The sequence below is a fragment of the Hordeum vulgare genome, unplaced genomic scaffold, assembly GCF_904849725.1.
Source record: "Hordeum vulgare subsp. vulgare unplaced genomic scaffold, MorexV3_pseudomolecules_assembly, whole genome shotgun sequence".
NCBI lineage: Eukaryota > Viridiplantae > Streptophyta > Magnoliopsida > Poales > Poaceae > Hordeum > Hordeum vulgare.
Genome location: NW_025422518.1, coordinates 39,301 through 65,455, shown reverse-complemented (window position 1 = coordinate 65,455; position 26,155 = coordinate 39,301). Strand labels below are relative to the sequence as shown.

At 36.5% G+C, this 26,155-nt stretch overlaps 1 protein-coding gene and 3 non-coding genes across 4 annotated transcripts; 2 read left to right on the top strand and 2 right to left on the bottom strand.

Annotated features, from left to right (window-relative positions):
• Positions 1-6,640: 6,640 nt before the first annotated feature.
• LOC123418731 (ATP synthase subunit beta, chloroplastic-like) lies at positions 6,641-15,737 on the bottom strand. The gene has a single exon (XM_045107056.1). It carries the CDS (start codon positions 15,608-15,610, stop codon positions 14,348-14,350), a length of 1,263 nt encoding a protein of 420 aa, XP_044962991.1. The 5' UTR covers positions 15,611-15,737; the 3' UTR covers positions 6,641-14,347.
• TRNAS-GGA lies at positions 6,845-6,931 on the top strand. Its single transcript has one exon. It is a non-coding gene; the product is annotated as a tRNA-Ser (tRNA).
• On the bottom strand, positions 8,147-8,219 carry TRNAT-UGU. Its single transcript has one exon. It is a non-coding gene; the product is annotated as a tRNA-Thr (tRNA).
• TRNAF-GAA lies at positions 9,816-9,888 on the top strand. The gene has a single exon. It is a non-coding gene; the product is annotated as a tRNA-Phe (tRNA).
• Positions 15,738-26,155: the final 10,418 nt, after the last annotated feature.

Genomic DNA, 26,155 nt, shown 5'->3' with positions numbered 1-26,155 from the left:
TCCTAGAAAGAGGCTAGCCCAACTTAAATGAGATATGATAGCTTCTTTATGGTCTAACATTCTTGCCAATACATTATCCTCATTCTGTTCCGGATTGTAATCCCTAATGAAAAAAATAGCTCCATGAGCAAAAGCCCCTGTCATGATGAACCCCGCAATATATTGGTGATGAGTATATAAAGCAGCTTGAGTAGTAAAGTCTTGTGCTATGAATGCATAAGGAGGTAAAGAGTACATATGTTGAGCTACTAAGGAAGTAATAACCCCTAAAGAAGCTAGAGCAAGACCTAACTGAAAATGAATCGAATTGTTGATTGTGTCATAAAGGCCCTTATGCCCACGCCCTAATCGACCCCCCGGAGGAGTATGCGCTTCTAAAAGATCTTTAATACTGTGCCCAATTCCGAAGTTAGTTCGATACATGTGACCGGCAATGAGAAAAATAAATGCAATAGCTAAATGATGGTGAGCCATATCAGTCAGCCACAAACTTTGTGTTTGTGGATGGAATCCCCCAAGAAGAGTTAGAATGGCAGTTCCCGCTCCTTGAGCGGTACCAAATAAATGATTACTCGAATCAGGGTTTTGGGCATAAAGATTCCACTGACCCGTCAAAAGGGGTCCCAACCCCTGGGGATAGGGTAATACATCTAAGAAATTATTCCATCGAACGTACTCCCCCCTGGATGCGGGAATAGCAACATGAACTAAATGTCCTGTCCAAGCCAAAGAACTTACCCCGAAAAGTCCTGACAAATGATGATTGAGACGAGATTCCGCGTTTTTGAACCACGAAAGGCTTGGTTTCCATTTGGGTTGTAGATGTAACCAACTCGCTATTAAGGACAGCGTAGAAAGAAATAATAGAAAAAGAGCTCCAGTATAAAGATCTTCATTGGTGCGTAATCCTATTGTATACCACCACTGATAAACCCCAGAATAAGCAATATTCACTGGACCAGCAGCACCTCCTCGAGTAAAGGCTTCCACAGCGGGTTGACCAAAATGAGGATCCCAAATCGCATGAGCAATAGGTCTTACGTGTAAAGGATCCTGTATCCATGATTCAAAATTTCCTTGCCAAGCTACATGAAACAGATTTCCGGACGTCCATAGAAAGATTATTGCTAATTGCCCAAAGTGAGAAGCAAAAATGTTCTGATAAAGACGTTCTTCAGTAATATCATCATGACTTTCGAAATCATGTGCGGTAGCAATACCAAACCAAATACGACGAGTAGTGGGGTCCTGAGCTAAGCCTTGGCTAAACCTGGGAAATCTTAATTCCATAATGCCTTTCAAATCCTCCTAGCCACTATCCTACTGCAATAATTCTCGCTAAGAAGAATGCCCATGTCGTGGCAATTCCACCCAGAAGGTAATGGGTTACTCCTACAGCACGTCCTTGTATAATGCTCAAGGCTCTAGGCTGAGTAGCAGGAGCAACTTTTAATTTGTTATGAGCCCAAACGATAGATTCAATGAGTTCTTGCCAATAACCACGGCCGCTGAATAAAAACATTAAACTGAAGGCCCAGACAAAATGAGCACCTAAGAAAAAAAGACCATATGCAGATAATGAAGAACCATAAGACTGAATGACTTGCGATGCCTGTGCCCACAAGAAATCTCGAAGCCACCCATTAATCGTAATGGAACTCTGTGCAAAGTTTCCCCCTGTAATATGAGTTACCACCCCTTGATCACTTATGGTACCCCAAACATCCGACTGCATTTTCCAACTGAAATGGAAAATGACTACCGAAATTGCATTGTACATCCAGAATAAACCTAAGAAAACATGATCCCAAGCAGATACTTGACATGTTCCCCCTCGGCCAGGCCCATCGCAAGGAAAGCGAAAACCTAGATTTGCTTTATCGGGTATCAAACGGGAACTCCGAGCAAATAAAACACCTTTCAAAAGTATTAATACAGTCACATGTATGGTAAATGCATGAATGTGATGGACTAAAAAATCTGCGGTTCCTAATGGAATCGGTAACAAAGCCACTTTGCCACCTACTGCTACTAACTCGCCGCCTCCCCACGTTAAGCTAGTACTTGTTGTTGCACCAGGAGCTGTTACGCCAGGCGCAGTAGCATGGATATTTTGTACCCATTGAGCAAAGATAGGTTGTAATTGTATGGCGGTATCCGAAAACATATCTTGTGGACGGCCTAAAGCACTCATGGTATCATTATGAATGTACAAGCCAAAACTGTGAAAACCTAGAAATATACATACCCAGTTAAGGTGGGATATGATTGCATCGCGGTGTCTAAGGACGCGATCTAATAGATCGTTGTATCGAGTAGTTGGATCATAGTCTCTTACCATAAAAATTGCTGCATGTGCAGCAGCACCGACTATTAGAAATCCGCCAATCCACATGTGGTGTGTGAACAAGGAAAGTTGTGTACCATAGTCAGTAGCTAGGTATGGATAGGGAGGCATAGAATACATATGATGAGCTACAACAATGGTTGTAGAGCCTAGCATAGCTAGGTTAAGAGATAATTGAGCATGCCATGACGTTGTTAAGATTTCATAAAGACCCTTATGGCCTTGTCCTGTAAATGGGCCCTTGTGAGCCTCCAAAATATCTTTAAGTCCATGGCCAATACCCCAGTTGGTCCTATACATATGACCTGCGATTAGGAAAAGAATAGCAATAGCTAAATGATGGTGTGCAATATCGGTCAGCCAGAGACCACCGGTTACTGGATCTAGTCCTCCACGAAAAGTCAGAAATTCTGCGTATTTGGACCAATTTAAAGTGAAAAAAGGGGTTGCTCCTTCGGCAAAACTAGGATAAAGTTGAGCCAAAAGGTCCCGATTCAAGATAAATTCATGAGGAAGTGGTATCTCTTTAGGATCCACCCCAGCGTCAAGAAATTGGTTAATTGGTAAAGATACATGAATTTGGTGTCCCGCCCAAGAAAGAGACCCAAGTCCTAATAATCCCGCTAAGTGGTGATTCAACATGGATTCTACATCTTGGAACCAGGCCAATTTGGGAGCGGCTTTGTGATAATGGAACCAACCAGCAAAAAGCATTAACGCTGCAAAAACCAATGCACCAATTGCAGTACAATAGAGTTGTAATTCACTAGTTATTCCAGATGCTCGCCAAAGCTGAAAAAAACCAGAGGTTATTTGGATTCCTCGGAAACCCCCACCTACATCACCATTCAATATTTCTTGCCCTACTATAGGCCAAACTACCTGAGCACTGGGTCCAATGTGAGTAGGATCACTTAGCCATGCTTCATAATTGGAAAAACGGGCACCATGAAAGTACATGCCACTCAACCAAAGAAAGATAATGGAAAGTTGCCCGAAATGAGCACTAAAAACTTTTCTAGAAATCTCCTCCAAATCACCAGTATGACTATCGAAATCGTGAGCATCAGCATGTAGGTTCCAGATCCAAGTGGTAGTATCAGGGCCCTTAGCTAGTGTTCTTGAGAAATGGCCGGGTCTCGCCCATTCCTCAAAAGATGTTTTTACAGGATCCCTATCCACAACAATTTTTACTTCTGGTTCCGGCGAACGAATAATCATTAACTCCTCCTCTTTCCGGACAAGACATACAAAGAGACCCGCCAACTGTCTTTTTTTTTAGTGAATCTTTGAAAGATAGATTTTGAAAGATAGATTTTGAAAGATAGATATTGTGATTAGTTCTTTTCTTTACTATACTACCACCCTTCTTTTTTTTTAGTTATTCACTGGAGCAATTATATATTAAAGTCAATCCGAGGCAAGTGTTCGGATCTATTATGACATAAAGGTTAGGTGCCTAACGGACATTGTTTATCTTGAAAAAACAAATATTTCTCGGCGTAAGAAAAAATCTTTTTTATTTTAAATTTAAGAAACTAGTGTATTTTTTTTTAGGGCATAAGCTCCTATCTATATCTACTTTCCTTGAGCATAATATAGGGTTTTTTATTTTTTATTTGATTCTAAATTCCAAGATAACTCATTAGAATTATTAATAAGATGGTTCTAATATATTAGCAATATTTAGATTGGCCCCCTTTTTTTTATTCACTTTATTACTTCTATTCTAGACCCTATCCCTATGGTTTATTCTTATGAAATATCTTATAAAATAGAAGGTATAAGAAATGGATATAATGAAATTCTTGATTCGATCTTACGACCTAATTTATTTGATTAATGGATCAACAACCAAACCATCCATTTTAGGAAAAAAAAGGAGCATGGTCTTATTCAAATTCAAAGCGCTTCGTAATCTTCAACCAGTTTTGTGCTTCAATATAATTTCCCGGAGTAAGCGCTATAGCTTGTTTCCAATATTCAGCAGCTTGATCAAACCAAGCTTCCGCAATTTCCGAATCACCCTCTAGAATGGCCTGTTCTCCTCGGTCGGAATAGGCAGTTCCTTCCCTTAGAACCGTACTTGAGAGTTTCCTACCTCATACGGCTCAGAAATTGCTATCTTAATTTCCCCTATCTTAACTGAATTCGATTTATCAAAAATCGATCCAATTTGTTCTTGTGTTAAGCAGAAGAAATTAATTACCTAAGTTTCAAACCCTAATTTTTCTCAATAATTAGTTTGATCTTTTTTCCCACCTTCAGAAGAATGAAGCATAGATAGATATAGAGCCTTCGTTCAAATTTTCTGAAAGGTAACTATCCCGGTTTCATATATGAAATCTCTATAGAATCCTTGAAAAAGACTTTTTTCCATAAGAAAGAAAAAAGAACTTACTATCTTTGGGATCTGATACTACACCGCTGCTTAATCCCTTAGTGGATCGGCTCTATTACATAAGCGGATTCCTAAATTTTGCCCCATATCATGGGATAAGTAAGCAGTTTTTTTTAGTTGTATCGACCCAGTCGCTCACTAATTGATCTTTACGGTGCTTTCTCTATCAATTTGAGAAACTTTATCCATAGAGTAGTAGTATAGGCCATACTTTCTTCGTTTTTTGATTCTCGTGAAGTGTCCTTCCTTCCTACAGCTGATAGGGAAAAATCGTTGTTTTTACGATCCCTATGTAGAAAGCCCTTTTTTCCAGTATTTACTAGAAAATTTGATCCTCTCTTTTTTTGTCTTTCTATAGTGGAGATAGTCGCACGTAATGACAGATCACGGCCATATTATTAAAAGCTTGCGGTAAGAAGGGGTTTCGTTCTAGTGCCCGGAAATAATATTCCAAAGCCTTTGTATGCTCTCCATTGCTTGTGTGTATAAGGCCTATGTTATAGAGTATATAACTTCGATCATAGGGATCGATTTCTAGTCGCGTAGCTTCATAATAATTTTGCAAAGCTTCCGCATAATTTCCTTCGGATTGAGCCAACATCCGTTACGGTCGTTCATTCTATTCAAAAAATCTCCGTTCCAAAACCGTACATGAGGTTTTCATCTCATACGGCTCCTCCCTTCTGTACATAATAGTACTAAGCGAAATAATCTTAATCTATAGAATCAAAATAGAATTAGTCCCGTCTCATTATGAACCGAAAGGGGCTGGTATTTTTCCAAGAAATCTCTAGCCAACCTTCCCACAAGAGGTTTTTCTTAACACCAATGAATTCTATTAATGCTAGAGGAAAACGATAGCTCCAATAATTTCTTTGTTCTCAACGCCTCCTATTTAGAGGAATTAGCTACTTCAACGATCTTTGATGGTTATAGGGGTATCCAAAGTACAAACCTGATGGTTGTTTGTTATCCCAACCATTCTTCCCAGCCCTGATACCGATCAGGAAAGGGGTAATTTCTACCAAAGTTTTTCTCTTGTTGATTCCTATTTCTAGGTGTAGTGCTTTTCTCCCCTATGCTGCCTACGGATACTAATAGAGTGGCCTGTAATCCATACCATACCATATCCTGTAGGTGTAACCTTTCGCTCAATACTCAAATCTACAATTGAAGTATCTGAAGCCGCATCAATCGAGGATACACGACGGAAGGAATTGTTAGTTCGCCTCACCTTCCCGAAGCGTGGGTTTGCTTGCTTTACAAATTTGGTTCTCTCTATGCCAACCCCTTTTCTTTTTCCTAAGACTGAGGTATAGGTAGGTCTAAAAAAAAGCAAAAAAAAAAAGAGTCAAATCGCACCATCTCTATAATAAGTAAATGCCTTTTTTTCTCCTGAGGTTGTCGGAATTATTCGCAATAAAATATTGGCTATAATTGAGAAGGTCTTATCAATGAAATTTCCATTTACACGGGATCTAGGCATAATTCCCAAGCCATTCTATATAGAATTGTTTTCATTCCTTCACAAAATAACATAAAAACAAACACATTCGATTCTTATAATTATAAATAGATTGATCCATATGCTCTAAATCCATATGTTTTAAATGGATAAGAGAGATATGGATTTTCCGCTCAGCTCAAATTGTATCCTTTTCCTTCTGCTTGGACACGAAGAGATATGCAATATTTGACTAAGACTGGATTTCATTCCACTTTCCTATTTCTGAACAACAACTTATGTCATCAACTATTTCGTGTTTTCAAAGTTATTAATTGTCTCATACTCTATTTTTGATTTCAATGGTGTAGCGTATCTTATGCAAACGGAATTCTAAGGTTTCTTTATTTTATTATGCAATAAGAAGAATTCTTGCATTCTCTTTTTCTTTAGTTGCGGGAAAACCTAAATTAAAACTTTTATTTTATAGCGAGCGCAATTTCTAGTAAAAAATCCTGTATCCTTCCACCTAGATCAAAAGGAATTTTTCCAATAGAACTAGGGAACCCCCGAGCGGTTGCGGTTGTACCTGTACTGCAGGAATAAGAAAACTCGCTATTCACTCAGTTTATTTTCCATAATAAGTTATGTAGGAAAGATGGCCGAGCGGTTCAAGGCGTAGCATTGGAACTGCTATGTAGACTTTTGTTTACCGAGGGTTCGAATCCCTCTCTTTCCGTTTTTCTTAATTCATCAACGTTAAGGATCACAATGTATCAAATCAAATAGCAATTTATTCCAGTAATAATATCTTATATTATCTTATTTTTATTTAATAGAAATTAAAAATTCTCTATAGCAAATTACTGTGGTATGTAAACATAGAGGAAAAAAGCAAAAAGGATCCTAATCCTAGGGTTAATCAATTTTAGCTAGTTGATGGGAAAATACGAATTAATGGTAATGGTCTTAGGGCTATTTAGTTCGGGGAAAGGGGAAGGGGAAGAAAATTCTATGAACCTTTCCTTTTTTCATTAAGTTCAAGTCTGACGAGAGTAATATTCTACAACTAACAACTCATTTATTTTGAGACCGACCCACTTCCTATCTAGGATTTTATTTACTAGTCCTTTATATTCCAATGTGTCAATCGTCAAATGGCTTGGCAATTTCCCCGGGTCCGATGAAGCAATATAATTTTGAACCAGACCTTTTGATCTTTGGTTATCTTTCGTAGTAATAATATCTCGGGGTTTGCAACGAAAACTTGGTATATTGACTATACGGCCATTAACTAAAATATGTCTATGGTTGACTAATTGGCGGGCCCCAGGAATGGTTGAAGCCATACCCAATCGAAAAAGGATATTATCCAAACGCATTTCAAGTAATTGTAGTAAAACCTGGCCTGTTGACCTTTTTGCTTTTCCAGCGATATGTACATATCTAAGTAATTGTCGTTCTGTCAGACCATAATGAAAACGCAATTTCTGTTTTTCTTGAAGACGAATACGATATTGCTCCTTTTTCCCAGAATTGAATTTTTTTTTAAGATTACTTCCGGATTTAGGTGTTTTTCTAGTGAGTCCTGGTAAAGCTCCCAAACGGCGTATTTTTTTTAAACGAGGTCCTCGATAACGGGACATGAAGACTCCTTTTTTTTATTGAAATTTCATTTTACACAATTAATTTCATTGTATTTACATTACAGAATACATCGAAATTAAAACTGAATTAAACTACAGGATAAACAGAGTAAAATCAACTAAAGTACCACAAAAAATGGAATTTCATCAAAATCTGTATTTTTTGTATTTTTTGTATATATATTATTTATTTTATTGTTTTGTATCTAGCAAAATAGTAAGGTAAAAAACATAAAAGATCCTGGATTCTCCATTTAATTCGGAAAAAAAGAGATTCTTGTTCGTAGAACATCGATAGAGAAAAAAAAAGCCGACTATCGGATTTGAACCGATGACCCTCGCATTACAAATGCGATGCTCTAACCTCTGAGCTAAGTGGGCTTACATAACGGAAATAGTGTAACAAATAGAAATAGGTATAGTATAGGAAATCCGTAAAATCTCAGATATTAGTTATTACTCTTAGCTATTAACTAGTTCTAAATTTGAAGTTCTACTTATAAAAAAATACTAAATAAAAAAATACTAAAACTTCTTAAAGATAAAGTTAGCTTGATATGCTTAACTATAGGATATTTAAAAAGAAAATTATAGACTTTATGGGTATTTTCATTCGATCATTATAGACTTTATTATTTGTTAATAATTTGAGGATTAATATTTCACTAAGGGGAACATAAAGTCAGAGTAAATAAAATTGATAATTCTGATTAGAAAAAAAGAATAAATATCCAGCGTTATAGTATAATTTCGAATACTATAAAAAAGTAAGACGGGAGGTGGGGGAGATAAAAAGTTTTGGATATATTGATTCGGATTGAATTGCAAATACATCAAGGATAGAATCAATGTAATTCAGAATTGCAATAAGCAAGCGGGGTCTCTCAAATAGAGTCGAACTGAACTGCTAGACTACGTTGAGTGATGAACTCAATGATTCAAAAAAAAAACTAAGAGATGGATGAAATTACACAAGGAATCCTGGTCTCAAAGAAGAGGGAAGTGGGGATATGGCGAAATCGGTAGACGCTACGGACTTGATTGTATTGAGCCTTGGTATGGAAACCTGCTAAGTGGTAACTTCCAAATTCAGAGAAACCCTGGAATTAAAAAAGGGCAATCCTGAGCCAAATCCGTGTTTTGAGAAGGGATTCTCGAACTAGAATACAAAGGAAAAGGATAGGTGCAGAGACTCAATGGAAGCTGTTCTAACGAATCGAGTTAATTACGTTGTGTTGTTAGTGGAATTCCTTCTAATTCTAAATTAGAGAAAGAGGGGTTTTATACTTTATACATTTAATAAACACGTATAGATACTGACATAGCAAACGATTAATCACAGAACTCATATTATAATATAGGTTCTTTATCTTTTTTAAAATTTCAAAATAAAATTCGAAATGATTATGAAATAAAAAACTCATATCATAATTTTATTTTGAATTATTGTGAATCCACTCCATTCGAATATTGAATAATCAAATTCTTCAATTCAAATTCAAAGTTTTGAGAACTTTTAAAAAGAAAGTGGATTAATCGGACGAGGACAAAGAGAGAGTCCCATTCTACATGTCAATACTGACAACAATGAAATTTCTAGTAAAAGGAAAATCCGTCGACTTTTTAAGTTGTGAGGGTTCAAGTCCCTCTATCCCCAAATCCTCTTTTTTTTTCTTTTTATCAATGGGTTTAAGATTCATTAGCTTTCTCATTCTACTCTTTCACAAAGGAAAGGAATGCGAAGAGAACTCAATGGATCTTATCCTATTCATTGAATAGATTTCTTTTTTATTAGAGTATCGGCAAGAAATCTTGGTTATTCACTCTATTTTTAAGTATTATTTAAGTAAACCATGCACAATGCATAGGGCTACCCCCCCCCTTTCAAATTTTGAATTTGAAATACTTTAATTGATTTTTTAGTCCTTTTAATTGACATAGATACAAATACTCTACTAGGATGATGCACAAGAAAAGGTCAGGATAGCTCAGTTGGTAGAGCAGAGGACTGAAAATCCTCGTGTCACCAGTTCAAATCTGGTTCCTGGCAGAGAAAAAAAAAGATCCACCGAATAGGTATTGATCCAAATACCTCGAGATGGATTGTGATACATATTTATTAATAATATATAATATAGATAGAGTATGATTTATTCATCTAAGTGGATAAATCTATAATATAAATATAGAGGCACTTCTTTTTAGAGAAGTTTTAAAATATACCCTTTCTTTATGATAAGGAAGGGGGTGAGATTAGGTTCCCCTTTATTTTTTTGCGTTTCTTTATTTTGTATTCCACTATTCCGACGAATATTTTTTTAGTCTTGCTTATCTTTATCTTATCTTATTTTCCTAGTTGTGCTAAGTCATGTGCGCGATACAAAGTTCCTGGTAGAGAACTTCTTTGAGTCATCCTATTTTTCTGTTCATATGAAGGAAATTAATATGTGATTTTCAAAATAGGGGAATCCAAATGAAACCCTTTTTTGGCTCAGTCTATCTGGAATGCTTTTGTATAATAGGAATTAATTATAAATAGGTATTCCGTTTCATCTAGGAAAAGAACCTAAAAATATTCCTTGACTTGAATAAAATCTGGAGTTGTGTTGTATAAGTGAGCACGAATTTCTTATCATTCAATGAGCATCTTGTATTTCATAAAAATTGGGGGTTATATAGTCCTTACGTAAGGGCCAGCCTATCCAACTTTCAGGCATTAGGATACGTTTAAGGCGCGGATGATTATCATAAGAGATTCCCACCATATCATAAGATTCGCGTTCTTGAAAATCGGCACTTCTCCAAATCCAGAAGACAGACGGAATTCTAGGATTATCCTTTTGGGCAAAGACTTTTATGCAGACTTCTTCTGGATTATCTATACCGTATTGTATTCTTGTAAGATGATACACGCTAGCTAAAGATCCACCGGGTGCTACATCATAAGCACATTGGGAGCGTAAATAATTATAACCATATACATATAAAATGACAGCAATGGAATCCCAATCCCCTGCTTTTATTTGTAAAGTCTCTATTCCTCGGTGATCAAAGCCCAAAGATCTATGAACCACCTCATGTTTGACTAGCCAATTAGATAACCAACCCTGCTGCATTGTCTTCATCTCTCCCTCTTTGTATAAATATTTCCCATTTCGGATGCAAGTTTGAAAGATTGCTCTGCTTTTTCTTTTTCTACACAAAAGAGCCCCCCCCTCCTAATTCACTAATTTGTAGGAAGGTACTGGACTTTTGGATTTTAAAAAAGTTTCAGAAGATATATCTAATGTCGATGGTGATTGATAGAGCAATTCTTGCTCATAAGTTCCTGTATGAGTACTGCGCCTAACATAAAGCTTGTGACTGGTAGTAAAACATCTTTTTTTATTTTGAGATAGAGTTCGATCCTCAACTATTTCTCGCGATATCTTCTTACGAAGTTTTGTTAGGGCATCTATAACTGCCTCCGGTTTAGGAGGGCAGCCCGGCAAGTAGACATCCACAGGAATTAACTTATCAACTCCCCGAACAGTACTATAGGAATCCGTACTGAACATTCCCCCTGTAATAGTACAGGCTCCCATAGCAATGACGTATTTTGGTTCAGGCATTTGCTCGTATAATCTCACTAAAGACGGAGCCATTTTCATTGTTACCGTACCGGCTGTTAAAATTAGGTCTGCTTGCCTAGGACTTGATCTTGGTACCAATCCATAACGATCAAAATCGAATCGTGAACCTATTAATGAAGCAAATTCAATGAAACAACAACTGGTACCGTATAGAAGGGGCCATAAACTGGAGAGTCTTGACCAATTCGAAAGATCATTTAGTGTAGTTGAAATAACAGAATTGGAACTTGTTTGGTCAAGTAAGGGAAACTCAATCAAATTCATAACTGTCTCAATAGAATCTTTTCCTTCTTTTTTTTTGTCTAAATATTCAGTTAAGACCATTCCAAGGCTCCTTTTCGCCATGCATAAACTAAACCGACAACTAAGATAAGCACGAAAATCAAAGCTTCGATAAAAACGGATACACCCAATACGTCGAAACTCATTGCCCAAGGGTATAGAAAGACGGTTTCCACATCAAAAACAACAAAAACGAGCGCAAACATATAATAGCGTATTCGGAATTGTACCCAAGCCCCTCCCATGGGTTCTATACCCGATTCATAACTAGAAAGCTTCTCTGGTCCTTCACTAACCGGGGCTAAAAGCCCTGAAATCGAAAATGCCAAAATAGGAATAAGGCTTGCTATTATTAGAAATGTCCAAAAAATATCATATTCGTGAAGCAGAAACATAATGTACTCCCATTAATGTGGAATAGGCGGAACTTAAATTAGTCAATTCAATTCAGCATTGTCAATTTATCCAGAACTTCTCTCTTTTCCTCGGTGAAACAAGAATCTTTTTTGTTCAAACAAAAGCGCTTAGTTTAGCCTTTGTTTCCTCTGTGCTGCATCTTCTTTAAAGATTCATCCAATGGAATCCCAACTCCCTTTCTTTTGGATTTCCATTCTATTTAGATATGGTGTATGTAGATCTAATTCTTATATAAAGAAAACTTTATCGTTTCACTTTGTCTCGCTTTCTCTAGAATCTCTATAAAAAAAGAATAGCTCTATCCTTTATTTACTATTTAATAATAATAAGAGACTATTAAATAAAAATGAGAATACTACTAATTAGAATAATTAGAACCTAATTAAGATAGTAGGACTAATCTATGCAGTATAATGAGAAGTAATACTATAAAAATAAAAATAAAGAACTCTATTTCAGAACTATGAGACAGAATATTCTGTTTTCTTATTTACTCTTTACTTTATTTTTTCTATTTTTCGTTTTTCTTTTCCTGTCTGTATGATTTTGATTTTCGATGAATGAGCCTTTGGTAATGCTTTTATCTCTATTCTATGTCGCAGGCGCCTATCCAGTCTATAAACAAATACTAATGCGAAAATGAAAACTATACTAAACTAAAGAAAACATAGGATAGAGATCCTAAAATAGAAAAAAGGGCATATTAGGGCTATACGGATTCGAACCGTAGACCTTCTCGGTAAAACAGATCAAACGGATTATTATCGAAATGATTTGAACTGTTTCAAAGACCCAACATGCATTTTTTTGCATTGGGCTCTTTCATAAACTGATTTAAAGATCAGTTAGTCCACCATAGTTTTTCTTTACGGAAAGATAATGAGATGGCTCCCTGTGCTCTGATTGATTTTTTGTATTATGATCTATCTAGGAGCAATACCAAAGTGTTTCAAAGGAGGATTACCTTGACTTAGGTCTGCCTCTGGTCTAAATTAAATCAACCTAAGTGAAATGGAGTCTCTATCGTTCCACTGCAAGAGTTAACTATGAGACTTCATACACCTTAAAGTTCATAGAACGAAAAGAAGTTTTTTGGAGGCCCTTATCCTCATTACGCCTAGCATTTAGTGGGCTGGATATTTACCTTATCAACTAGCAAATCCATAAGGGTTCTATTTGATTAGGCACCTGAATTGGCACCTGAATCGGACTGAACCGACTGTTTGTCAGGCTACTGTTCTCCTATTCTCTCGAATCTATGAAGTAAGACATTGATTTTGCAATAAGATCGATTATGTTCATTGCATAATAAGCTCCTTTGAAAAGCATTGGCGCACGTGTAAACGAGTTGCTCTACCGAACTGAGCTATAGCCCTTATCAGAGATATCTTAACATATAGAGAATTTCTTGTCAAGATGAATATTTTCTAATGCCAGAGGATATCCCTTTGATCTGTATCTGTTTAGTATTTAGTTTAGTATTTAGTATATAACAGACCAATAACAGAGCGGTATTGCTTAGAAAAGGGATTCAATATATAATCGATCGAAGTAATGGGTCTTCCTTTGTGGTGATAAATTGCCTACTTAACTCAGTGGTTAGAGTATTGCTTTCATACGGCGGGAGTCATTGGTTCAAATCCAATAGTAGGTAAGTAGGTAGAAAAATTACTAGATAGCATTGGACTTACTTCGCTTCGCTATCTAATAACTTTTTCTACCCCTCTTCCCTTTTTCTTTGTATCAACTATAAACCACTGGATTGTCTTCAATTGGATGGGGGAATCCAATTGACAGCCTCGATTCGTATCCTAGCTCGTCTGAGAGCGAGCTTCGCTTCAACCAAATCTTTCGTACCCTCAGCTTTACTCAAGTTAGCTTCGGCTATTTCAAGTGCCTTTTGAGCTTCTTCCGGATCAATATCACTACCCAGTTCCGCATCATTTCCTAAAATGATGATCTCATTATTAACTATTCTCGCAAAACCGCTCCACAGAACCGCCGTTAACCATTGGTCGTTGAGGAGGCGTATTCTCAAAGGACCCATATCTACTGCTGTGTTAATAGGGGCGTGGTTTGGTAATACGCCAATTTGGCCACTATTCGTGGATAAAATGATTTCTTTCACTTCACAATCCCAAATAATTCGCTTAGGAGTCAGTACATAAAGATTTAATTTCATTTCTGCGATTTGTTCTCCTCTTCTAAGGTTATAGCTTTCGTGCTAGCTTCATCGATGTTACCCACCAAATAAAAAGCCTGTTCAGGTAGGCCGTCTAATTCTCCGGAAAGGATTAGTTGAAATCCCCTAATAGTTTCCGCAAGAGCAACATACTTTCCTGGAGAACCAGTAAAAACTTCTGCCACAAAGAACGGTTGTGATAAGAAACGCTCAATTTTTCTTGCTCTTGCTACAGTTAAACGATCCTCTTCCGATAATTCATCCAAGCCAAGAATTGCGATAATGTCCTGAAGTTCTTTGTAACGTTGTAAAGTTTCCTTAACTCTTTGCGCAGTTTCATAATGTTCGTTGCCAACGATCCGAGGCTGTAACATAGTTGATGTTGAATCTAAAGGATCTACTGCTGGATAAATACCCTTGGAAGCTAATCCTCTGGAAAGTACGGTAGTAGCATCCAAATGTGCAAATGTTGTGGCAGGGGCAGGGTCGGTCAAATCGTCCGCAGGTACATAAACTGCTTGAATCGAAGTTATAGATCCCTTTTTAGTAGAAGCAATTCTTTCTTGCAAAGAACCCATTTCTGTACTAAGAGTAGGTTGATAACCCACTGCGGAGGGCATTCTCCCTAATAAAGCGGATACCTCTGATCCTGCTTGAACAAAACGAAAGATATTATCGATAAATAAAAGCACGTCTTGCTTATTAACATCTCGGAAATATTCTGCCATAGTTAGGGCAGTTAAACCAACTCTCATACGAGCTCCCGGTGGTTCATTCATTTGGCCATAGACTAGAGCTACCTTTGATTCTTCAATATTTTTTTCATTAATTACTCCGGATTCCTTCATTTCCATATAAAGATCATTTCCTTCACGAGTCCGTTCCCCTACTCCACCGAATACGGATACGCCCCCATGAGCTTTAGCAATGTTATTGATTAATTCCATGATCAGTACTGTTTTACCTACTCCAGCCCCCCCAAATAGTCCTATTTTTCCTCCACGTCGATAAGGAGCTAAAAGATCGACGACCTTAATACCTGTTTCAAAGATGGATAATTTCGTATCTAACTCGATAAAGGCAGGCGCAGATCTATGAATAGGGAACGTTGCACTACTATCTACAGGACCCAAATTGTCAACAGGCTCCCCAAGAACGTTGAAAATTCGTCCGAGAGTAGCTCCACCGACCGGAACACTGAGAGGAGCTCCCGTGTCAATCACTTCCATTCCTCTCATCAACCCGTCCGTAGCACTCATAGCTACAGCTCTAACTCGATTATTTCCTAATAATTGTTGTACCTCACAAGTCACATTAATTTGCTTATCGGCAGTGTCTCTACTCTGGACTACTAAAGCGTTATAAATATATAAGGTAACTTGCCCGGGGGAAAAGTGACATCCAGCACGGGTCCAATAATTTGATCGATACGACCTGTACTTTTTTCTTCACTTGTGGAAACCCCGGGACGAGAAGTAGTAGGATTGGTTCTCATAATTATCACATAATTAAAAAAAAGGAATTTGTCGAAATTTTTCTTTTTTTATTGTTGAATAATGCCAAATCAAATCAAAAAAAATCCAAAAGTAAAAAGGAAATGAATTAGTTAATTCAATAAGAGAGAAAAGGGGACCAGGACTTGATTTCGTTGCCCAAGCGAATCCCATTCAATCGTTTACTCATGGAATGAGTCCGTTGGAAAGTTCAATCAATCTTTTTTTCATATACATTTTGCCTTTTGTGGAGGATCTGTGCCTACTCTACTTTCCTATCTAGGACTTCGATATACAAAATATATACTACTGTGAAGCATAGATTGCTGTCAACAAAGAATTTTATTAGTATTTAGTTAGGTATTTGCATTCCAAATAAGAAAAGAGACCTATTAAGAACTTGTAAAATAAGGATTAGGGATTAATTTGGGTTGCGCTATACCTATCAAAGAGTATACAATAATGATGGATTTGGTAAATCAAATCCATGGTTTAATAACGAACCGTGTTAACTTACCATAACAACAACTCAATTCCTATCGAATTCCTATAGTGGAATTCCTATAGGATAGAACATACACAGGGTGTACGCATTATATATGAATGAAACATATTCATTAACCTAAGCATGCCCTCAATTTTCTTTAATGAGTTGATATTATATTAATTGAATATCCTTTTTGTTTTACGAGATTTTTGCTAAAGTTTCATTTACGCCTAATTAACATCGAGTAGACCCTGTTATTGTGAGAATTCTTAATTCAAGAGTTGTAGGGAGGGACTTATGTCACCACAAACAGAAACTAAAGCAGGTGTTGGATTTCAAGCTGGTGTTAAAGATTATAAATTGACTTACTACACCCCAGAGTATGAAACTAAGGATACTGATATCTTGGCAGCATTCCGAGTAAGTCCTCAGCCTGGGGTTCCGCCCGAAGAAGCAGGGGCTGCAGTAGCTGCCGAATCTTCTACTGGTACATGGACAACTGTTTGGACTGATGGACTTACCAGTCTTGATCGTTACAAAGGACGATGCTATCACATCGAGCCTGTTGCTGGGGAAGACAGCCAATGGATCTGTTATGTAGCTTATCCATTAGACCTATTTGAGGAGGGTTCCGTTACTAACATGTTTACTTCCATTGTGGGTAACGTATTTGGGTTCAAAGCCCTACGTGCTCTACGTTTGGAGGATCTACGAATTCCCCCTACTTATTCAAAAACTTTCCAAGGCCCGCCTCATGGTATCCAAGTTGAAAGAGATAAGTTGAACAAGTATGGCCGTCCTTTATTGGGATGTACTATTAAACCAAAATTGGGATTATCCGCAAAAAATTATGGTAGAGCGTGTTATGAGTGTCTACGTGGTGGACTTGATTTTACCAAAGATGATGAAAACGTAAACTCACAACCATTTATGCGCTGGAGAGACCGTTTTGTCTTTTGTGCCGAAGCTATTTATAAATCACAGGCCGAAACCGGTGAAATCAAGGGGCATTACTTGAATGCGACTGCGGGTACATGTGAAGAAATGATTAAGAGAGCTGTATTTGCGAGAGAATTAGGGGTTCCTATTGTAATGCATGACTACTTAACCGGGGGATTCACCGCAAATACTACTTTGGCTCACTATTGCCGCGACAATGGCTTACTTCTTCACATTCACCGTGCAATGCATGCAGTTATTGATAGACAGAAAAATCATGGTATGCATTTCCGTGTATTAGCTAAAGCATTGCGTATGTCTGGGGGAGATCATATCCACTCCGGTACAGTAGTAGGTAAGTTAGAAGGGGAACGCGAAATGACTTTAGGTTTTGTTGATTTATTGCGCGATGATTTTATTGAAAAAGATCGTGCTCGCGGTATCTTTTTCACTCAGGACTGGGTATCCATGCCAGGTGTTATACCGGTAGCTTCAGGTGGTATTCATGTTTGGCATATGCCAGCTCTGACCGAAATCTTTGGGGACGATTCTGTATTACAATTTGGTGGAGGAACTTTAGGACATCCTTGGGGGAATGCACCTGGTGCAGCAGCTAATCGAGTGGCTTTAGAAGCTTGTGTACAAGCTCGTAACGAAGGGCGTGATCTTGCTCGCGAAGGTAATGAAATTATCCGAGCAGCTTGCAAATGGAGTCCTGAACTAGCCGCAGCTTGTGAAGTATGGAAGGCGATCAAATTCGAGTTCGAGCCGGTAGATACTATCGATAAGAAGGTCTAAAAAAAAATAAACGAAATAAAAAGAGAAAAAAATAAGTTATGAAATGCAGTAATTCTTCTTTATTCTTCTAATTGATTGCAATTAAACTCGGCTCAATCTTTTTTTTTATAAAAAAGATTGAGCCGAATAAAAATAGATCATGATATGATCATGAGACTTGACAAATCGAGATTCGTCTATTCTATATATCTAGAATATATATATATATTAAGGTATAATACAATAAAGAAATAAAAAGAAAATAATAAAATATAGTAGTATCATATGATAATGGAATCAAATACGCAGTATTTACAGAAAAAAGTCTTCGTTTATTGGGAAAGAATCAATATACTTTTAATGTCGAATCGGGATTCACTAAGACAGAAATAAAGCATTGGTTCAAACTCTTCTTTGGATTAAGGTGGTAGCTGTGAATAGCCATCGACTACCTGGAAAAGGTAGAAGAATAGGACCTATTCTGGGCCGTACAATGCATTACAGACGTATGATCATTACCCTTCAACCGGGTTATTCTATTCCACTTCTAGATAGAGAAAAAAACTAAAGGAGAATGAATGAAAAAAGACATAGTTTGGAAGTTAGACCTTTTTATAAGACTCTCTTTCAATTTCAAAAAAGAGGACGTTTGAAACTTTTAACAGGCGTAATCGTGAGTCAACATGCTAGAACTAGATAAGGAAGTTTTCTATAACCTTAATAAAAAGGATAAAAAGGTAGTTTTAGTTTATGACTCCGATCAAGAGCGAGAAATCCTTGATTTGGGATTGGACATAGAACCTGGACCCATCGGAGAGACGTTGAAAGGAGCGTATCCTGATGGTAAGAATTATACTTTCGTGGAAATACAGCGCTATAGACTTCAGTGTGGTAGAGTAGACGTTTTGTTCCTAATTTTTCTGGACCAAACCTCCGCTCCGACCCAACGATACAATGAATTTTTTCTGTTCATATTCATAAATAAAAAAGATTAGGAATCGCAATGCTACTATATGCGTCCAGAGCAGTATTTTGAATACTATTCTTCTATAATCCATTATTGCGCGGGGTCTTACTAACAGGACTTCGCGGCACAGGACGGGTCTTCGTCGAAAAGCTAACACCACCCGGCATTTTCATACCCTTTCTTTGGGTGGTATATCGCCTTTAAAAGTCTAAGAGGGTAGTAGGGGGGATCTTAAGAGGGTAGTAGGGGATCTTAAGAGGGTAGTAGGGGATCTATAGTAGGTAAGATAATTTGCCCTTTGATTTTGATTGAATATACTATTTTTCTGCCTTTACCACGCATTATTGTATGCGCTTCTAGAGAAGTATGTATGCAGGAAGTAAATTCTAGTCGCTTTCTTTTGAATCCAATTTCAAATTAGATTAGAAAGATAGAAAGGCCATGAGGATGGGAAAATAAAAAAAATCTTTTTAATTAGTTCTCCTTTTTTGGAATTTTCTTATTATCCTTATCATTTTTTTTACAGAATATTTTGCAAACTAAAAAAATACAATAGTCAATATTCCTTATAATAGATATACTTAATTATATCATAAGAATCTTAAGATATTTTTCGACTAGATAGAAATAGTAAATTTGAATTGAGACACCTATTCCATGACGGATTTAAACTTACCTTCTATTTTCGTGCCTTTAGTAGGCTTAGTATTTCCGGCAATTGCAATGACTTCTTTATTTCTTTATGTGCAAAAAAAAAAGATTGTCTAGTATTTTTTAGTGTAAGTAATATAATATGGTAGGGTATGTGACTTTTTCTACACACACTTTCTACACACAAATGAAAAACGGCTATGGATGCAGATATAGGCTACGAGCATAAATGCATGAATATGCAGAGCTTGGTATAGCGAGTTTTTTTTTATTTATTTTAATTGAATCAACGAATATTTTTTGAATAGAAAGTCAATGTATCTAACCTATTATTTCACAGGAGTACTAGTTGCTGAAGGCGATTTCAGAATCAAAAAAAGTAAAGGCAAAATTATTTAGCTTATTCTCTCAATTTCAATCGACCGCTGCTGGATTTAGTATATCTAATATGAATTGGCGATCAGAACACATATGGGTAGAACTTCTAAAAGGTTCTCGAAAAAGGAGTAATTTTTTCTGGGCCTGTATTCTTTTTCTAGGTTCACTAGGATTCTTATTGGTTGGGACTTCCAGTTATCTTGGTAAGAATATTATATCTATACTTCCATCTCAAGAAATTCTTTTTTTTCCGCAGGGGGTCGTGATGTCTTTCTACGGAATCGCAGGCCTATTCATTAGCTCCTACCTGTGGTGTACTATTTTGTGGAATGTAGGTAGTGGTTATGACCGATTCGATAGAAAAGAGGGAATAGTTTGCATTTTTCGTTGGGGATTCCCTGGAATAAAACGTCGCGTCTTCCTTCGATTCCTTATGCGGGATATCCAATCAATTAGAATTCAGGTTAAAGAGGGTCTTTATCCTCGTCGTATTCTTTATATGGAAATCCGGGGCCAGGGGATCATTCCCTTGACTCGTACTGATGATAAGTTTTTTACTCCACGAGAAATTGAACAAAAAGCTGCCGAATTGGCCTATTTCTTGCGCGTACCAATTGAAGTATTTTGAGGTATCTTTTTTGAACTGAATTGAATGAAGAAAAGATAAATTGGAAGAAGAAAAGTTTTCTCAACATGGGGAGGAAGTCCCTTCGAAATTGGATTTGTTATTGTAAGGGGATTTTTAAGTATTTATCTAAAGGAAGGAACAAACGAGGATAAGATAAAATTATTTTAAATTTTTTTTGTCGAAGTTAGATATATTGCATACTATTCTTCTCTTCCATTTTCACCCGAAAGGGCTTTTTTTATTCTATTTCACTATTTCATTCCATCTAGATCTAAGAAAGAACCCAATGCACTGAAATTCCACTAATATACAAAAAAGAAGAATAGATACAGGGTATCAAACCTATAGAGTTTTTGCTTCAAAGAAATAGAAATATCATGAAATAGAAATATCATCATATAGAGTCAGGGAATGGAATAGAGTCAGCGAATGAAGCATATTCATTAACAACTCCATTTACAGATCAAAAATGAAAAAAAAGAAAGCATTGCCTTCTTTACTATATCTTGTATTTATCGTACTTTTGCCTTGGGGGGTCTCTTCCTCATTTAACAAATGTCTGGAACTTTGGATTAAGAATTGGTGGAATACCAGGCAATCCGAAACTCTCTTAACTGATATTCAAGAGAAAAGGATTCTAGAAAGATTCATAGAATTAGAAGAACTTTCTCTCTTGGACGAGATGATAAAAGGGAAACTAAAGACACATGTACAAAAACCTCCTACAGGAATACACAAGGAAATAATACAATGGGTCAAAATAAATAATGAGGATCATCTCCATATCATTTTGCATTTCTCGACAAATATAATCTGTTTGGCTATTCTAAGTGGTTCTTTTTTTCTGGGTAAAGAGGAACTTGTCATTTTGAATTCTTGGGTTCAGGAATTCTTCTATAATTTAAATGACTCAATAAAAGCTTTTTTTATTCTTTTAGTTACTGATTTTTTTGTTGGATTTCACTCCACCCGTGGTTGGGAACTAGTAATTCGTTGGGTCTATAACGATTTTGGATGGGCTCCTAATGAGCTTATTTTCACTATTTTTGTTTGTAGTTTTCCAGTAATTCTAGATACATGTTTGAAATTTTGGGTCTTTTTTTGTTTAAACCGTCTATCTCCTTCGCTTGTAGTCATTTATCATTCAATTAGTGAAGCATAAATTCATTTGATCTCCCGATATTAATATTAATCAAATTAGCATCTTTCTTTAGAAAGAAAGCCCTTTTCCATTTTACCAAAATTCTTTCTATTTATACCTGCTTTAAGGTATTCATCATTGCAGTACAACTGTTGCAGTAGAATGCCAACAAATTCGTGTATAGGGAACTAGATTAGCTTAGCTACCTATCTAATTTATTGTAGAAATTCTGGGATCTGTGATTGGACATGGAAAATAGAAATACTTTTTCTTGGGTAAAGGAACAGATAACTCGATCGATTTCTGTATCGATCATGATATACGTAATAACTCGGACATCTATTTCAAATGCATATCCCATTTTTGCGCAGCAGGGTTATGAAAACCCACGAGAAGCAACTGGGCGAATTGTATGTGCCAATTGCCATTTAGCTAGCAAGCCCGTCGATATTGAAGTTCCCCAAGCTGTGCTTCCCGATACTGTATTTGAAGCAGTTCTTCGAATTCCTTATGATATGCAATTGAAACAAGTTCTTGCTAATGGAAAAAAGGGAGGGTTGAATGTAGGTGCTGTTCTTATTTTGCCCGAGGGATTTGAATTAGCGCCGCCCGACCGTATTTCCCCTGAGTTAAAAGAAAAGATAGGAAATCTTGCTTTTCAGAGTTATCGTCCCGATAAAAAAAATATTCTTGTGATAGGCCCTGTTCCCGGTAAGAAATATAGTGAAATTGTCTTTCCCATTCTTTCCCCTGATCCTGCTACGAAGAAAGATGCTCATTTCTTAAAATATCCTATATATGTAGGGGGAAACCGAGGAAGAGGACAGATCTATCCTGATGGTAGCAAGAGTAACAATACAGTCTATAATGCTACGTCAACAGGTATAGTAAGAAAAATACTACGTAAAGAAAAAGGGGGGTATGAAATATCCATAGTTGATGCATCAGATGGACGCCAAGTGATTGATATTATACCTCCCGGACCAGAACTTCTTGTTTCAGAGGGGGAATCCATCAAGATTGATCAACCATTAACAAGCAATCCTAATGTGGGAGGTTTTGGTCAGGGGGACGCAGAAATCGTGCTTCAGGATCCATTACGTGTCCAAGGCCTTTTGTTCTTCTTCGCATCCGTTATTTTGGCACAAGTTTTTTTGGTTCTCAAAAAGAAACAGTTTGAAAAGGTTCAATTGTACGAAATGAATTTCTAGGTCCCGGAATTTCTTACCATCAAGTTGGTAAAAAGCCTCGATTTATTGGCAATTGCTAGAATTATCTATGATCTTTTTTGGAAATCCTTTTTTTGTTTAGACTTTTTTTTGTTTACGAGATGTCTGGAATTCCTTATTTATATCTCATGCAAAAGAAGAGAATCCAAGGCAAAGGCGAGAACAATAAAATTTAAATTTCTTTCGAGGGATTGCAGGTCTTCTTAATCGTCTATTCGGCACAAGAAAAAGGCTTTTTCTTGTGCCGATTCTTCTTGTATCAAAATAAGAATCCTTTTTCTTCCTAATTCGTCAAAGATTACTTTACTATTTCTTCTTTATTCGGGTCTGTCTCTTGGGCCTCTTTTTCTTTTGCTTAGGTTTAGCCGAGGTAGTGGACAAACAGAGGGGAAGAAAATATGGCGGGGGACAAATTTCTTGTGATTGTAAGCAAATAGAATTGCTTGGCTTGTTTAATTAAGTTTAACTTCAAACTTACAGAAATTTTGCAAAAAAAAGTAAACTCTTCCATTGAAGGTTTTTTTTTTATTTTTAGGCTAGTTGAATAGTTTTGATTAAGGTTTTATTAGTTTATTACTCGAAACTAAATCAAGGATTTTCAGGATACTTCCTTTGTGGAATAAGATATTGGATCCTCGAGTGATCTCTTTTTCTTGTTGCTTCATAAGAGTGAATCGAATAGATTCAATTCGCGTTATAAGAGTAAAAATTCCGCGGGTCCTTTCCGCTCTAATCAGATAAAGGGGGTAAGGACCCGCTAAGCTCCTACTTTTTCATGTTTACAATCTGGTCCCTCCGATTACTATAGAGATGAACCCAATCCAGAATATGAACCATAAAAGAAAACACCTACTAAACCAATCACAGGAATACCAGCTACAGTACCTATCAGCCAAAGAGGAATTCTTCCAGTAGTATCGGCCATTTCCCCTACTTTCCTCCACATTTTATCAATTGGTCATGCTAGAGACAAAAACAGTCATGGGTAGTTATAAGGATGGTATCTTTCCAAATGGGATAAGAGAATTCTTATTAGTCTCTTTCTTTCTCTCAATTGAAGAAGTAATTGGAAAATAAAACAGCAAGTACAAAAATGAGTAATAAACCCCAGTATAGACTGGTACGATTCAATTCAACATTTTGTTCATTCGGGTTTGATTGTGTCATAGTTCTATAGTTGGAATTTGGTTTATCGTTGGATGAACTGCATTGCTGATATTGATCCCAAGAAAAAAACAGTAGGTACAGCTAGTCCGTGAATAGCCAGCCATCGCACTGTAAAAATAGGATAGGTTCGATCTATGGTCATTGAGGGCCTCCTAAAAGGATCTACTAAATTCATCGAGTTGTTCTAAAGAATCAAAACGGTCGGTTATTAACGGAATTCCTTGTCGGCTTTCCGTGAAATATTCGTTTGGCCTAGGACTTCCAAACACGTCATAAGCTAAACCCGTACTGACAAATAACCAACCCGCAATGAATAGGGAAGGTATAGTAATGCTATGAATAACCCAGTATCGAATACTGGTAATAATATCAGCAAAAGAACGTTCTCCCGTGCTTCCAGACATGCTGAACTCCCAAAATTTTTGTACATTCAAAAAAGGAATTGATTCCGTAAAAGATGGGATCAACCAGTAAATAGAAAATTACTGATATTTCATCCTTGTGAGATTGTCAATTTTGTACCAAAGGTGTATTTTGAGTATACCGAATTAGTATAGCTATCCTTCCTATGGCACAGCAATCTGGTTTTGCCTGGTTCCGAAACATAATTACTTTTTTTTGTCTATAGGTAAGCTATATGTTATTCAAGGCGTCAATAGAAAACCCCTTTTTTGTAGGTTCTATTTATTTTCCTTGGCTTCGGAATAATAGAGTAATTCGGAATAGCAGCCAAAATCTTGGGAAAATCTAAGTTAATGATCAATAGGTTTGGATAAATAATTTAGGAAGGATATTCTCATACTGACACAATACAAGGACAAGTATATATATGTGAAATTTATCCTTTCATAATTCGTAATTAATCCTTGTCTTGTTTGTTGGATTAGGTCTAACTTTCTTGACCAAACTGCGAGCGTGGAACTTTACGAGATGAAATAGGGAAAGACAGAAGATAGAATAGAACTTAAAAGGATAATTGAAGTGACTCGTCTTCGAATCTACTTTGGTTGGAGTTCGAAAAAGGAATAAAAATAAAGTAAATTCAAGGAAGAGCTTTCTTTTTTTTTTAACAGACCCTCGGGAGGTCGTGGAATGCTTTTCTTCTCCTCTTATTCCATATAGAATACAATCAGTTAAAATTAAAATAAGAAGGAATAGGGGAATATTCGATCGTTCAGTCCAAAAAGAGGGTCCTATTGAAAAAGAAATTATCCAAAATAGAAAGAAGTTTTTTTTTCAAATTCAATTGTTTATTTATCTCTTATTCCGAAATTTCCCTGAAAATCCAATTTCATTTTTTCATTCAATGGGGTTATATGATCTAGTTCTTAATATTATTACTTTACTCAATTGAAAAATTCCATAACAAATCTCTTGATTCGAAATTAGGGACTCATGTATCATCTGATGAATCCACTTTCTTTTACACTTCTGTATCTCACTCTATCTTGTTTTTTAGTATTATCTAAAATAACTGATGAATTATGAATTTTCCATAACTTAGGTAAATGCTTTACCAACATATGTAGTGTAGTAAAAAAAAATAAATGGAATTTAACTCTTTCATGCTTACTTTAACTAGTTATTTCGGTTTTCTACTGGCTGCTTTAACTATAACCCCAGCTCTATTTATTGGCTTGAACAAGATACGTCTTATTTGAATTGACTGAATAATAATAATTCAGAAAAGCAAAATCTTTCTTTGGGATTCCTGATATTCTACGACTCTTTTCCAGACTAATTAGGAATTCTTTTCTTGGTCATTGAGATTCGTGGATAATTTAGAGTACTATTTAGGGATAGATCGTACCTCTTTTTTTATCCCCCCGAACAAATCGAAATGATTGAAGTTTTTCTATTTGGAATCGTCTTAGGCCTAATTCCTATTACTTTAGCGGGATTATTCGTGACTGCGTATTTGCAATACAGGCGTGGGGATCAGTTGGA

Excerpts from the sequence above, each read along its gene's own strand:
- LOC123418731 (XM_045107056.1), bottom strand. The coding sequence starts at position 15,610 with ATGAGTGCTACGGACGGGTTGATGAGAGGAATGGAAGTGATTGACACG.